General features: G+C 48.6%; 1 protein-coding gene across 1 annotated transcript; it reads left to right on the top strand.

Annotated features, from left to right (window-relative positions):
• Positions 1 to 230: 230 nt before the first annotated feature.
• On the top strand, positions 231 to 8,930 carry LOC140385794 (large ribosomal subunit protein P1-like). Its single transcript, XM_072468323.1, has 4 exons — positions 231 to 413; positions 4,763 to 4,837; positions 8,413 to 8,515; positions 8,794 to 8,930. The coding sequence occupies exons 1-4, from the start codon at positions 246 to 248 to the stop codon at positions 8,871 to 8,873; spliced, it is 426 nt and encodes a 141-aa protein (XP_072324424.1). The 5' UTR covers positions 231 to 245; the 3' UTR covers positions 8,874 to 8,930.
• Positions 8,931 to 15,928: the final 6,998 nt, after the last annotated feature.

Raw genomic sequence — 15,928 nt, 5'->3', positions numbered from 1 at the left:
TTCTATGATTCTATGTGGGTGTCGCTGGCAAGACCGGCATTTGTTGATATTACAATTCAAAAGAGGGTGTACATGTGCATAAATCACTGAAGGTGGCAGAGCAGGTTGAGAGCATGGCTAATATTTCATACACCATCCTGGGCTTCAGCAACAGGGTCGAAAAGCAAGGAAGTCTCAACTGAAGGACTGTTCTGGGCGTCAACACTTTAAGGATGTGAAAGCATTGGAGAGAGCACAGAAGAATCATGAGCAAGTTTCCAGGGATGAGTAACTTCAGTTACATAGAAATACTGGAGAACTTGGGATTGTTCTGTGGAGAATTTAAGAGATTTGATAGAGGATCTGGACAGTGTAAGAATGGGAAACTGTTCCCATCAGTGGATGGGTTGAGAACCAGTGGGCACAGATTTAAGGTAATTGGCAAAAGAATAGCAAAGAAAGGAAAAATGTTTCCATGTCTCTAGTGCACCTGGAACGCACGATAGTAGCAAAGGCGTGGTGTAGGCAGGTCCAATTGAGGCTTTCAAGAGGTCAAGAGGAATTGGATGATTATCTGACAAGGTAGAATATGCAGGGCTACAGAGGGGGGGGGGGGGGGGGGCACGAGGTAAATGTTTCCTTCCATGGGCTAGCAGATACATGAAGGGTCGAATAACCTCCTCCTGTGCTGTGACCATTCTCATGATTAGGAGGATGTTGCTTCAATTAAAACACTACCTGTTGCTCAGAGAGATACTAGAGTGATTTATAATAACCTGCAACATAAAATTTCCAGTCACTGGCCCCTGCCTGTCGCAACATTCCGATGAGACAGCTCCCTCCCACCCGGATGAATCGTCACACTGACCCGGAAGTGAGCGGCGTAACCAGGAAGTGACGCAGAGGTGAGTCTATATAAGGCTGCCCTCGGCCCCCCCACTTCCTCTTCTCGCTCTGCCCGGTTCGGAAGTGCTTGGTTCTTCTAAACGAAGCTAAGGCCGAGTTTCCCCCGGCGACTAGCACCATCGGACCCACCCGCAGAGATCCAGCGCCATGGCCTCCACATCGGAGCTCGCCTGTATCTACAGCGCGCTCATCCTGCACGACGACGAGGTCACCGTCACCGTGAGTGAGGCCCCAACGCCATCCTAGAGTCCGCCCGGGGGGGGGGGGGGGGGAGAGAGAGAGGCGGGCGGGCGCCATCTTGAGTGGGCCTTCCTCCCCCGCCGGGACGCCCTGGAACCAGAGAGCGAGACCTGCGGCACGGCGGGGAGGGAGGCCCGGGACCCGGAGAGAGGGATAGTCCCGGCGAGTAGGTGGCATTCAGCCCTTTGAGCCTCTGGAGCCGGAGCTGCTGCTCCACACGTGGGGCCAGACTGGGCGCCTCTCCCCCGAGCCCTTCCACAACTCGACCTGTGGCTCCTGAAAGACATGAACTGATCTCTGAGGAGCACTACATTTCCTATACTCACCCGATGTCTATGTATTAACTTTGTATTTCTCGTATACCCTCTTTTTTTTTAATGTAAGGAATGATCTGCCTTGACTACACAGAGCACTCACTATCTCGGTACACGTGGCAATAAATCAAATCCAATGTTGATGTCGCTGATGTGACTTGAAATGTGCAGTTTGTTGAAGCTGGAACTTGCCCACCTGCTTCCCCGATAGTGACCAGTTTGTAATTAAGCGGTTAGGCACTGGGCAAGTTTGTCAGGATGCCCCCCCCCCCCCCCCGAACAAATTCAGGGCTGGTGATTTACGAGCAAATCACTGTTTGCTAGACTCTGAAACAAGGGAATGGACAATCGGCGGGTCTGGCAGCATCTGTAGAGAAAGTGAAGCTAACGTTTCGAACCTGGATGATTTGTTACTCGGACGTTAGATTGACCAGCATTTTCTGTTTTTGTGTTCTTTCCAACCTGGATTATAGCTGTGTGCTCCAGGGAACTTGCTTTCACTATTCTGCAATGACATGGCCCCAAGAGCTGTATATACTTGAAATTTCTACGAGATCACCTCTCTTCTAAACTCCAATGAGTATAATCCTGACCGACTTAATCACTCCTCAAGTGACAGACCCCCCCCCCCCCCCAATCCCAGCCTTCGTTGTACTCCCTCCATAGCAAGAATTTCCGTCCTCCGATAAGGATACCAAAACTGCGCATACTACTCCAGGTGTGGACTCACCAATGTCCTATACAGTTGCAGTAAAACATCCTGGTTCCTATGACGGCCAACATACCATTTGTCTTCTTTACTGCCTGCTGTACCTGCATGCTTAGCGATTGATGCACAAGGACACCAAGGTCTTGGTGGATATTCACCTCCCTCAATTTAATCCCATTCAAATATTCATCTCCCTTCCTATTTTTTCCACCGAAGTGGATGACCTCACATTTATCCACATACTGCATCTGCCAAATCCCACTGAAGTATCCTCACAGCGCGCCCTCCCACACAACTTTATATCATCTGCAAATTTGATGTATTTAGTTCCCATGTCCAATGCATGAATATATAATGTGAACAGTTGGAGTCCTAGCACGGATCCCTGTGGTATCTCACTAGTTACTGCCTGCCAGTTGGAAAAAGATCCATTTTTTCCAACTCTTTGCTCCCTGCCTGCTATCCAGCTTTCTATCCATCTCAAGACACTACCTGTAATCCCATGCACTTTAACTTTACATCGTAACCTGCTATGTGAAACCTTAGATTATCTAGACCTAATAGAACATACAGTGCAGAAGGAGGCCATTTGGCCCATCGAGTCTGCACCGGCCCATTTAAGGCCTCACTTCCACCCTGTCCCCGTAACCCAATGACCCCCATCTAACCTTTTTGGACACTAAGGGCAATTTAGCATGGCCAATCCACCTAACCTGCACATCTTTGGACTGTGGGAGGAAACCCACGGGGAGAACATGCAGACTCCGCACAGACAGTGACCCAGAGAGGAATCGAACCTGGGACCCTGGTGCTGTGAAGCCACAGTGCCAGTCACTTGTGCTGCTCATCAAAGAACCCCTACGGTACGGAAGGAGGCCATTCGGCCCATTGAGTCTGCACTGACCCTTCAAACGAGCACTCTGCCCATTTACAAGTGTCAACCCTCGTGGCTATCACATAACCTAATCTGCACATCTCTGGATATTGAGGGGCAATTTAGCATGGCCAACCCGCACGTTTTTGTGACTGGGAGGAATCTGGAGCGCCCAAAGGAAACCCACACAGACGGGGGAAAATGTACAAGCTCCACACAAAATCATCTGGGGCTGGAATTCAACTCAGTCCCTGGTGCTGTGGGGCAGCAGTGCTAACCCCCTTGCCACCCTTGTCGAAAGCCTTCTGAAAGTCTTAAACCACATCCACCAGTTCTCCCTGCTCAACTGTACTCGTTACATCTTCAAAGAATTCCAGTAGATTTGTCAAGCATGATTTTCCTTTTGTAAATCATGCTGTCTGTCTGATGATACCACAGCACAGCATTTGGAAAGCAATGAAATTCTTGGTAATGGACTAGCATCTCCCTACTACCGATGTTAGGTTTACTAGTCTATAGTTCCCTATTTTCTCTATCTCCCTTTTTGAATAGCGGGGTTATATTAGCTACCTTCCAATCTGTAGGAACTATTCAGTCCAAATATTTTGGTAAATGACCATGAATGGATCCAGGAACAATTCCTTGAGTACACTGGGATGAAGATGATCAGGCCCTGGAGATTGATCTGCCTTCAGTCTCATTGATTTCCCCAAAACCATTTCTTTACTAATGCTGATTTTCTTCAACTCTTCATTAAAACATGTTTTTCAGACCTTCCGGTACATTATTCATATCTTTTGTGAAGCCAGAAGCAAAGTATGAATTTGGTTCCTCAGCTATTTCAAATTGTAATTTCCCCCCTTTCAAAAAAAATTTAGTGTACCCAATTAATGTTTTCCAATTAAGGGGCAATTTAGCGTGGCCAATCCACCTAGCATACACATTTTTGGGTTGTGGGGGCGAAACCCATGTAAACACGGGGAGAATGTGCAAACTCCACACGGACAGTGACCCAGAGCCGGGATCGAACCTGGGACCTCGGCGCCGTGAGGCTGCAGGGCTAACCGACCGTGCCACCACCACCGTGCTGTCGTTCAGGATTTTAACTGAGTGACAATGCGGGAGCAGTGATATATTTCCACACCAGGGTGGTGAGTGGCTTGGAGGGGAACCTCCAGGTGGTGGCGCTCGCAGGTATCTGCTGGTCTTGTCCTTCTAGATGGTAGTGGCCGTGGATTGGAAGTTGCTGCCCACAGAGCCTTGGTGGGCTCCTGCAGTGCATCTTGTAGATGGCACACTGCTGCCACTGTTTGTCCTTGGTGGAGGGAGTGAATGTGGAAGGGGCAGCAATTATGTGGGCTGCTTTGGATTGGATGGTGCCAATGAAACTGCTTGTGTTATTAGAGCTGCACAAGGCAAGTGCAGAGTATTCCCTTACACTCCTGACTTGTGCCTTGTAGGTGGTGGACAAGCTTCAGGGAATCGGGAGGCGAATTACACACTGCAGAATTCCCAGCCTCTGGGCTGCTCTTGTAGCCCTTTATTTTCGCCGCCTTAATCAATCCCTTGGTCTGCCGTTGCTGAATTTTAAACTACATTCATCCTACCTGTCGCATTGACCATAGCTACCTTGCCCCAGAATTGCCTCATTTCATTGTTTGTGAACATGCTTTTGGTCTTAATATTGTATAATATTTGTATTAATCTGCTAATAACATATTTAAAACTCTTCTTTTTCAGGAAGACAAACTCAATGCCCTGATTAAAACAGCTGGTGTGACCATTGAGCCTTTCTGGCCGAGTCTGTTTGCCAAGGTAATATCCAAATTCATGCTGGCAATGTTATTCCGAGAAGCCCTGCAGTTGAGAACGAAGCTGTTTAGCCCATCCAAGTCTGTACTGACGCTCTGAAAGTAGACTCGACCTAGGCTCACTCCCCATCCCTGTAACCTAACCTGCACACCTTTGAACTGTGAGGAAACCGGAGCACACGGGGGGAAACCACGCAGACATTGGGAGCATGTGCAAACTCCATGCAGTCACTGAAGATTGGAATCCAGCCTGGGTCCCTGGCGCTGCGAGGCATTATCTGATCTCTAGAAACTTCAGCCTGGCACCAGAGTATATTTGTCTTGAACAAGTATATTTGCACTTCTAATATAGTATCTAGGAGTGATGTGCTGGCCATGGAGAGGGTCCAGAGGACGTTCGCAAGAATGATCCCTGGAATGAAGGACTATGAGGAGCGGCTCAGGACTCTGGGTCTGTGCTCTGGGAAGAATAGCAGCATAGACTTTTCTAAATTGGAAAAGGCTTTGGAAATCACATGGACGTGGGGGAGTCTTAGTTCAGGATTCTCTTAACCTCAACATGCAGGTTCTGTTGGCAGTTAGGAAGGCAAATGCAATGATTGCATTCATATTGAGAGGGTGAGAGTATAAGAGCAGGTTTGTACTGTTGAGGCTGTATATGGCTCTTTTACAACATTTACTAAGCATTACAAAATAAAGTAAACATCACCCCAACTCCTACGAACTGCCCTTCCCCAAAAACAAGTCCTTCATCTCCATCGCCCCTTTTTCCTCCCCAGCTCAAACCCATGATTCCCTCTGATCGACATCAACCTCGACCTGTTCCTAAGCTGAAATGCTGCTGAAATTGCCTCCATATTTTCATTGTGGCAACCACCACAGGACTCCCTGAAAACCTCCCTGTGACGAATGGTCCCATTATAGTGCCCACAACTCCACCCCCCCTATAGCAACCTGCCTCCCATCTCCCTACTCCAACCCTGCACCTTCTCTGCATTTGCCACCCAGTAATAATACAATACGCCCCTCCCCCGACTGCCGCCCTCTGAAGAACCATCTTCCTAATCCTAACCACCGTACCTGCCCAGGCGAATGATAAAAAATCAACCTTTCCACGCCCATGAAACTATTTGGGCAAAAAGACCGGCAGGCACTGAAATAAAAACCACAGCAAAAATTCATTTAAAAAATAAATAAATTTAGATTACCCAATTCCTTTTTTCCAAATTAAGGGGCAATTTAGTGTGGCCAATCCACCTACTCTGCACATCTTTTGTTTGTGGGGGCGAAATCCACGCAAACACAGGGAGAATGTGCAAACTCCACAAGGATAGTGATCCAGAACCCGGATCGAACCTGGGACCCCGGTGCTGTGAGGCGGCAGTGCTAGCCACTGCGCTGCCCCAAAAATTCATCTTCGCCGATTATCCCACCTCAGTAGATCTGCTGTAACCCTACCTACCAGACTCAAAGTTAAATTTATGAAACTGCGCACAAATCTGTCCCACCTGCACTCCCAAATACTTGAAGTGGGTTGTTGCCACCTGAAATGGCAACCCCTGTACCTGGAGTTGACACCACAAAACACTAACTTTTACCCAGCTTCAGCTTGTAGCCCAAAAATGCCCCAAATCTCCTAAGATTCCCATTCTATCCCCACAGAAAATTCTGGGAATATATATATATATATATATATATACAGCAGATAATCGGCATACAGGGACACCCTACGTTCCACCAACCCCCCCCACCCCCATTCCATTTATTTGAGCACCTCACTGTTGTGGCCAAGGGCTCCAATGCAATCAGAAGGGGGCACATGGAGCATCCCTGCCTTGTCCCCTGTGCAATGGAAAATGCCCTAAATTAATTTTGTTTGTTCGCACACACGTCAATACATCCTTGTACAACGATTTCACCCATGTCACAAACTTATGCCCAATCCCAAACCTCTCCAACATTGCAAACAGATAGCTCCCTTCCAACCGATCAGGCGCCTTCTCCGCTTCCAGCGCCACTCCAAATTGCTTCTGCAGGAGAAAGCACCACAGTCAACAGCCGCTGCACGTTTGACGACATCTGCCTGCCCTTTACGAACCCTGTCTGATGCCAGTCTCCTTTGGGAGACACTCGTCCAACCTGAGTTGCCAGCACCGTGGCCAAAATCTTGGCATCCACGTTCAACAGATCTCCGCCTGCATGATCCACACTACTGGATCCTAGTCCTTTTTAAGGAGCAATGAAATGAATGACTAATTGTGTCTGGCAATGCCCCTGATCATTGCGTCCTCAAACATTTCTACCAACAGCGGAGCCAAGTTATCCTTGCGCTTTTCATAAAATTTGCCGGAAAACCATCCGGTGGCTTGCCCATCTGCATTCTCCCTATCGGCAGCATCACTTCCTTCACCCCCACTGGCTCCTCCAGTCCAGCACTCTCGTACTTCGGGATATTCCAATCGTCCCAAAAACTTCCTCGCATCTGGCGCATATTCCGGTAGCTAATTTGTACAAACCCCAACAAGTGGCTGGCCTTCCCCATGCTCTTACACAACTCCCCATAGCTGCCGAATTGCCTTCCCCATGGACAAGATCAAACCTCGCCCATTGTTCCTTCGTCCTTGCCAGAGGACCCGGCGTTGGGTCCTCCATGTACCTTCCATCTACCTCCAAGATCTCCTTTATCAACCACTGCCGCTCCTCCCTGTCTATCTGTGCCTTAAACAAGATGACCTCGCCCCTCACTACAGCTTTCATGCTTCCCACACCACTGATGGCAAAACCTCCCCATTCCTATTAAACCCTCCATAATCTTTGATCACCTTCCCCATTTTGATACAAAAATCTGGGTCCGCCAATAGTCCCACATCAAACCCTCAAGAGCGGCCTCTGGGCTGACGACTCCGCCTTGACCATGTCTGCACAGTGTCTTCCTCACCCCAGCTAACCGCCTTCCCCAGCACAAAAAAAAAATCAATACTCAAAATACACGTTATGTATTGGCGAGAATTGAGATGCTAAATATATCGGCCATGATTGAATGGTGGAGCAGACGCGATGGGCCAAATGGCCTAATTCTGCTCCTATGTCTTATATAGTGCTTTTCGTTATCTCTGAACACAATAGCTTTTATACTATTCATATGGTCCCCTTTTTCAGAAAAAATTAGAATACGCCAATCCACCTACCCAGCACATCTTTTAGGGTTGTGGGGGTGAGGTGAGGCCCACACAGACACGGGGAGAATGTGCAAACTCCATACGGGCAGTGACCCGGGTCTGGGATCAAACCCGGGTCTTTTTGGCGCTGTGAGGCAGCAATGCTAACCCCCCTGTGCCACCCTTGTACTCTCCCTTTAATTAAAGGCCCCAAGGTGCTTCGCAATTATATGACAATGAGCCACTGAAGAATATTTGGTTGGATAACTAAAAGATAGGTCAAAGTAAGGATGTTGCACAGCTTGGGGCCTAGGTGCTTGAAGGCAGGAGTTGAGAGGTAATGCTCTGGAGTAAGACTACAGCTTTTAACACTGACAGGTTGTGAAGTCTTGTCAACATTGACTATCTTTTTATTTTTCAGGCTTTGGCTAATATTGACGTCAATAGTCTGATCTGCAACGTTGGTGCTGGTAGCAGTGCCCCAGCTGCTGCAGCAGCTGTTACCACCGCTGCCCCTGTTGCTGGTGAGTGTAACTTTACTTTCAATGGTGGGGGTTGCAGGGCTAATTTTGGATAACAATTTGGAGTTCCAATTATTTTAGAAGCAATTTGGAAAACAAGGTAATAAAATGATGAATTGTTAGCGTGCTTTGTGGAATGTTGCTGGGACGTATTCTTTAACCGTCAATTTCCTCAGTACTGCATGCTTTAATTAATTTACCTACCGTTTGATGGAAGTTAATTTTGCTCATTGCTGTGCAGGTTTGTGCTGAAGAATTAAAATCTCTTTTCTGTCCGACAGCTGAAGAGAAAAAGGAAGAGAAGAAACAGGAAGAATCTGAAGAGTCTGACGATGACATGGGCTTTGGGCTCTTCGATTAAACGTGCCCTGCGACAACAATGTTACAATTTACAAAAAATAAATAAAAATTGAATATACTTGTGTGTGGGATTCATGTTAGAGTCTGGGATCCAGCAGACAAACCTGTTTTTGTATGGGTAGAGTGCGGTGACATTTTACTGCATCACAGGAGCTATAAAGACGCAAAATTAATACCAAATGCTGAAATAACATAGAGGCCACATTCAACAAATCTGTTGTATCAATAGAAAGAAAGTCGGGTTGCCTGTGTCCACGGTATTTTGCATTGAGAACGGAGGGTGAAAGGACCGGCAGGTAGTCAAAGGATATGGGGATAAACCAGGAATTATATAGGCTCTTATACTTTCAGTATGATATTCAGACCTAGAGAAATAATTTAACTGATTTTTTGTTTTTTAAAAGAAATGTACTGGCATCCCACGCTATCCATGTTTCAAGATACCTTGTAGGAGAGGCTGAGATATTTAATTGGAGGAAGCTGTTGCTCATTCTTGACCCCATCTTGGGTAAGCAACTGCACGCAGCCTGTGGAGGATTCAAGCTGTTGTCACTGAAAGTAGAAGCTGACCCCCTTGGGCAGGATGTGGGTGAAGTGGGATGCCAAGGCAATGCATGAGGAAATGCATTCTTGAACGGGGTGTAAGCGCAAAACCAAAATACTGCAAGTGCTAGAAATACTCTGCATCTGTGGAGATGGTTAACATTTCAGCTTACACTTCTGTCTTTCCTTAGTTCTGATGAAAGGTTAAGATGGTATCACAATGCTACAGTGCAGTAGAGGCTCTTTGCCCATCAAGTCTGCACTGACACATGGAAGAACCTGACCTGCCACCCAATCCCACTTGCCAACATTTGGCCCATAGCCTTGAATGTTATGGTGTGCCAAGTACTCCTCAAGGTATAAAGGATGGAAGGCATCCTGCCTCTACCGCCCTTCCAGGCAGTGCATTCCAGACCATCACCACTCTGGGTAACAAAGTTTTTCCTCATCCCCCCCCCCCCCCCGTAACCTCCCATCCCTCACCTTGAACTTGTGTTTCCTCGTAACTGACCCTTCAACTAAGGGAACAGCTGCTCCCTCATCCCTGTCCATGCCCCTCATAATCTTGCACACCTTGATCAGGTCACCCCTCAGTCTTCTCTGCTCCAGAGAAAACAACTCTAGCCTATCCAACCTCTAACTTAAATGTTCCATCCCAGGAAACATTCTGGTGAATCTTCTCTGCACCCCCTCCGGTGCAATTACATCCGTCCTATAATGTAGCGATCAGAATTGCACACTCCATTCCTGAGGTGGACCATCAGTACTCACCCCAACATTGGAATTGTTAGCAGGTAGGAAAAAGCTGCATTCACAATTTGAGCTGTTGTCACCAAAATGCGGAGGACCAGCTGTGCTGTTTGAGGAGCATTTTTTCTGAATACGGGGAGAAGGTCAGTCACCTCTTAGCTCACCAGATGAAATGGTAGGTGGCTTCCCGGGAGATCACACAAGTATGTAACTCCAGCACCGGCCTGGTTTCGGCCCCTCAGGTTAATGTGGCTTTTGAATCATTTTTTTCGGGTCTCTGACTGAGGAATTGGTCATGACTGGCTTTTTGGACAGCTTGCCCATCCCCACAGTGAAGGGGGAGAGCGCAAGAAGTTGGACTCCTTGTTGGGACCCAGAGGAAATCATTAAATGCACTGGGTTGATGCAAACTGGGAAAGCCTCCGGCGCGGATGCTTTGGAACAGACCGACAAACTGCCCCCAAGTGTCCAGGAAGCCTTCCTCTGACTCTCGGATGGCGTACTTAATCTTCTCCAGGTGGAGAAATTCCGAGAGGTCAGCGAGCCAGTCTGCAGCCGTGGGTGCTGCCGATCGCCAGCGGAGCAGGATTCTCCGGCGTGCGATTAGGGAAGCGAGGGCGTTGGCCCCGTTCCCCATGTGTAACTGGTTGCTCCGATACCCTGAAGATTGCCACTATTGGGCATGTCTTCACCCTCACCCCCACAACCCTGGACATTGCCTCGGAGAAGGCTGCCCACCCAGCAAGCTTGGGACAAGCCCAAAACATGGGTGTGGTTGGCCGGGCCCCTCTGACACCGTTCACATTTGTCCTCCACCTCCGGGAAGAACCTGCTCATTCGGGTTCTGGTCAGGTGCGCTCTGTGCACCACTTTGAGCTGCATTAGGCTTAGCCTTGCGCAGGAAGAGGTGGAGTTAGCCCTGCTCAGTGCTTCGCTCCAGAGTCCCTATCCTACCTCTGTCCCCAGTTCGTCCTCCCATTTTTGTCTGGTCTCGTCCAATGGAGTCTGGGCTCTGTCCAGTAGCTGTCTATATTTTTCCACATAGCCCTTTGTGCTTGGCTAAAGCTGATCCAATTCAAGGTGGTGTTACAGGGCACATTTGACTAAAGTGAGGAATGGATTTTTCTCTGGGGTGGAGGACAAGTGTGAACGTTGCTCTTGGGAGCCAGCTTACCACACTCATATGTCTTGTCCCAAGTCAGTTAGGTTTTGGACCGCTTTCTTCAACACCATGTTGGAGATACTCAATGGTGACCATTTTTGGGGTATCAGACTTGCTGGTGCTTCAGTGAGGGGTGAAGGCAGATGTCCTAACCTTCGCCTCGTTAATAGCTCGGAGATGAGTTCTACTTGGGCGGAGGTCTCCTACTCCGCCCAGTGCCTTGGCTTTTTGGGTGGCCTGTCGTTTTTGGACCATTCGAAGATCAGTTGAAGGATTCTATGGTTGCCATTCATTTCCTTTTTTAAGGAGCTAGTCACAGTCAGTTGTTAGGGGGTCTAATTAATTTTTGGGTGGTTAAGTTAATATGTGTGTTTGCTTGTTAGTCTCAGTCTTTTATTATGTAACTTCAGTTAGTGGTGTACGATTTTGCTTATAGAAAATTAATAAACATAAGTTTTTTAAAAAGAGCCACACTGCCACCTCAGTGGTGTTGGTAGGGTAGGTGGTAGCAGATATCGCCAGGCTTTGTTCAGGAAGACTAAAATAATAGTAAAGAATATTATAAACTGTGTTATAAAACTAATTCATGTGTCAAAATCCTAATGATCCCAACAAGCACCACCAGGTGGTGCTAATACTCTTAAATTAAGATCACTTGCAACTGGAGTTAACTTTTCAATAGCTAAAAGATTATTATTAAGTTATGTTGCCTATCCTTTGACTTCCAAAATTCTGTTAATTTAATGAGGTACTAAACCTCTCAAGTTGACGTGCAAGATCGTACAACACTATTTTGAAGAGGAACAGAGCAGATCTCTCAGCCATCCAGGCCAATTGCCATTGTCACTAAGGAGGTAGTGTTGGGCAAGCTAATGGGGTTAACGGTAGATAAGTCTCCTGGCCCTGATGGAATGCATCATAGATCATAGAATTTACAGTGCAGAAGGAGGCCATTCGGCCCATCGAGTCTGCACCGGCTCTTGGAAAGAGCACCCTACCCAAAGTCAACACCCCCACCCTATCCCCATAACCCAGTAACCCCACCCAACACTAAGGGCAATTTTGGACACTAAGGGCAATTTATCATGGCCAATCCACCTAACCTGCACATCTTTGGGCTGTGGGAGGAAACCGGAGCACCCGGAGGAAACCCACGCACACACGGGGAGGACGTGCAGACTCCGCACAGACAGTGACCCAAGCCGGAATCGAACCTGGGACCCTGGAGCTGTGAAGCAATTGTGCTATCCACAAGGCTACCGTGCTGCCCGGGTCCTCGGGTACTAAAAGAGGTGGTGGGGGAAATAGCAAATGTGCTTGTGGTAATTTACCAAAATTCGCTGGACTCTGGGGCGGTTCCGGCAGATTGGAAAACAGCAAATGTGATGCCACTGTTTAAAAAAGGAGGTAGAAAGAAATTGGGTAACTATAGGCCGGTTAGCTTAACTTCTGTAGTGGGGAAAATGCTTGAATCCATCGTTAAAGAAGAAATAGCGAGGCATCTGGATAGAAATTGTCTCATTGGGCAGACACAGCATGGGTTCATGAAAGGCAGGTATGTTTGACTAATTTAGTGGAATTCTTTGAGGACATTACGAGCGCGGTGGACAATGGGGAACCGGTGGATGTAGTGTGTCCAGAAGGCATTCGACAAGGTGCTGCACAAAAGGCTGCTGCATAAGATAAAGGCGTTACGGGTAATGTATTAGCACGGATAGCGGATTGGTTAACTGACAGAAAGCAAAGAGTGGGGATGAATGGGTGCTTCTCTGGTTGGTGATCAGTGGCCTATGGTGTGCCTTAGGGATCAGTGTTGGTTCCACAATTGTTCACAATTTACATAGATGATCTGGACTTGGGGACAAAATGTAATGTGTCAAAGTTCACAGATGACACTAAGATGAGTGGTAGAGCCAAGTGTGCAGAGGACACTGAAAGTCTGCAGAGGGATATAGATTGTGTAAATGAGTGGGCAAGGGTCTGGCAGATGGAGTTCAATGTTGATAAATGTGAGGTCACTCATTTTGGTAGGAATAACAGCAAAATGGACTGCTATTTAAATGGTAAAAAATTCAGCATGCTGCTGTGCAGAGGGACCTGGGTGTCCTTGTGCATGAATCTCAAAACGTTGGTTTGCAGGTGCAGCAGGTAATTAAGAAGGCAAATGGAATGTTGTCCTTCATTGCTGGAGGGATGGGGTTTAAAAGCAGGGAGGTTATGTTGCAGCTGTACAGGGTGCTGGTGAGGCCACACCTGGAGCACTGTGTACAGTTTTGGTCTCCTTACGTGAGGAAGTATGTACTTGTCGTGTTGGGTGCTCTGCTACACAGACGAACCAACACGGTTGCGGATGGTACAACTCATTTTATTACTAACAATATTTACAATGGTAATCTGGTTACTGAGGTTCGTTCATTACCCTTGAATCTGTGGACCTATCCCTAACACTACCTTGGAGAGGCACTCAGCACATGGTGGATGTCTGAGTGGCTTGCTGTGAGCTCTGTGCCCTGAGCTGTCTCCTGGAATCCGCGGGAAGTGTCGTGTTCCCCGTTTTATAGTGTGTATGCTCTTGCCTGTGATTGGCTGTGGTGTTGTGTGTGTATTAATTGGTCCGTTGATCTGTCCATCAGTATGTATGTATGTTTGCACCATGATGTTTACCTGAATATCATGACATCCCTTTTTTTACAAGAACATGTGCCTATGTGGTTATAAATAGAGATGTGTACTGAGTGCAGCTGTATGTGTGTGTGTGTGCAATATCTACAGCATGTACATGAGGCTAAACTATACACAAGGGGCGATGTCAGGTGCGACATAGCAACGAGGTTGTACCATAAACAAAACACGTGGAAATGTTAAACGTCAAAACGAACTCCTGTAACGACAGGGAAAAATAGAAACATATTAACACAGTGGTATTATGCATCAGTGAGTTCAATGTTCAAACAGGCTCATAAGTCCAGCCTAGTAGGTGGGCGACGAATTCGGGTTGACCGCCTCAAGGGTGGGTCAGGATCCACCGGCTAAGGAATGGGCCTGGCCACGGGCGACGACGGAATGGGCATGGTGGCAGGAAGCTCTACGAAGTCGACATCAGGATCAACAGGAGGGCGTGGTACCGGTGTAAGTTCCCGTAAGCGAGCGTGGAAGCAGGCGAAGAGCCCGGCAATTGCGCCTGCAAATGGATCCATCCGGCATGTGAACCAGGAACGAGCGGGGAGCCATGCGTCGGAGAACTTCGGCAGGTGCTGACCAGCCACCTTCTGGTAGGTGGATGCGGACGTCGTCCCCAGGCGTCAGGGCGGGAAGATCAGTTGCCCGTGTGTCATGTGCCACCTTCTGGCGAACGCACTGCTGTCGCATCCTGTGTAGTACCGGTGCATGGTTGGTTGTGGGGACCAGAATGGACGGCACAGTGGTCCTGAGGGCGCGACCCATCAACAGCTGGGCTGGTGAGAGGCCAGTGGCTACTGGGGCCGAGCGATAGGCCAGCAGGGCTAGGCAGAAATCCGATCAGCAGCAGCAGCCTTGCAGAGGAGCCGCTTGGCAATGTAAACGCCCTTCTCCGCCTTTCCATTGGACTGGGGATACAGAGGGCTGGATGTCACGTGTGTGAAGCCATACGAAGCAGCAAAGGACGACCATTCCTGGCTGGCAAAACAGGGCCCATTGTCCGACATGACAGTAATCGGAATGCCGCGGCGAGCGAAGGTGTCTTTGCAGGCCCTTATGACAGCGGACGATGTCAAATCGTGCAGGCGTATGACCTCTGGATAGTTTGAAAAGTAATCTATGACGATTACATAGTCCCTGCCAAGCGCGTGAAAAAGGTCCACACCCACCATCGCCCAGGGGGACGTCACCAGCTCATGGGGCTGAAGCATCTCAGGCGATTGCGCCGGCTGAAACCTTTGGCAGGTGGGGCAATTGAACACCATGTTGGCAATGTCATCGCTGATGCCCGGCCAGTATACCGCCCCTCGGGCCCTCCGTCTGCACTTCGCGACCCCCAGATGGCCTTCGCGTAGTTGGTCGAGGAAGAGCTTGTGCATGCTGTGTGGAATCACAATCCGGTCCAGCTTAAGGAGGACACCATCAATGACGGCCAAGTCATCCCGGACATTGTAGAACTGCGGGCACTGTCCTTTGAGCCACCCTCCCGTCATGTGGCGCATCACACGTTGTAGAAGGGGGTCAGCCACAGTCTCCCGGCGAATACGGGCCAGACTGGAGTAATTGGCTGGCAGATTTGCCAATGTGAAGGCCACCTGCGCTTCGACCTGACAGACAAACCCCTCCGAGTCGGGCGGTGTGCTCACTGCTCTAGATAGGGCATCCGCAATGATAAGGTCCTTTCCCGGGGTGTAGACCAGTTGGAAGTCGTACCTCCTGAGTTTGAGTAGGATGCACTGGAGGCGAGGGGTCATTTCGTTCAGGTCCTTTTGTATGATGCTGACCATGGGGCGATGGTCAGTCTCAATGGTAAACTGGGGGAGACCATGCACGTAGTCATGGAACTTCGATCTGCGCGTAGCGCTGTTCTGTGGGGGTCATGGCCCGCGAGGCATAGGCGACCGGGGCCCATGACGCCGTGT

The sequence above is a fragment of the Scyliorhinus torazame genome, chromosome 11, assembly GCF_047496885.1.
Source record: "Scyliorhinus torazame isolate Kashiwa2021f chromosome 11, sScyTor2.1, whole genome shotgun sequence".
NCBI classification, from domain to species: Eukaryota; Metazoa; Chordata; class Chondrichthyes; order Carcharhiniformes; family Scyliorhinidae; genus Scyliorhinus; species Scyliorhinus torazame.
This window is presented reverse-complemented; position numbering and strand designations above follow the sequence as displayed.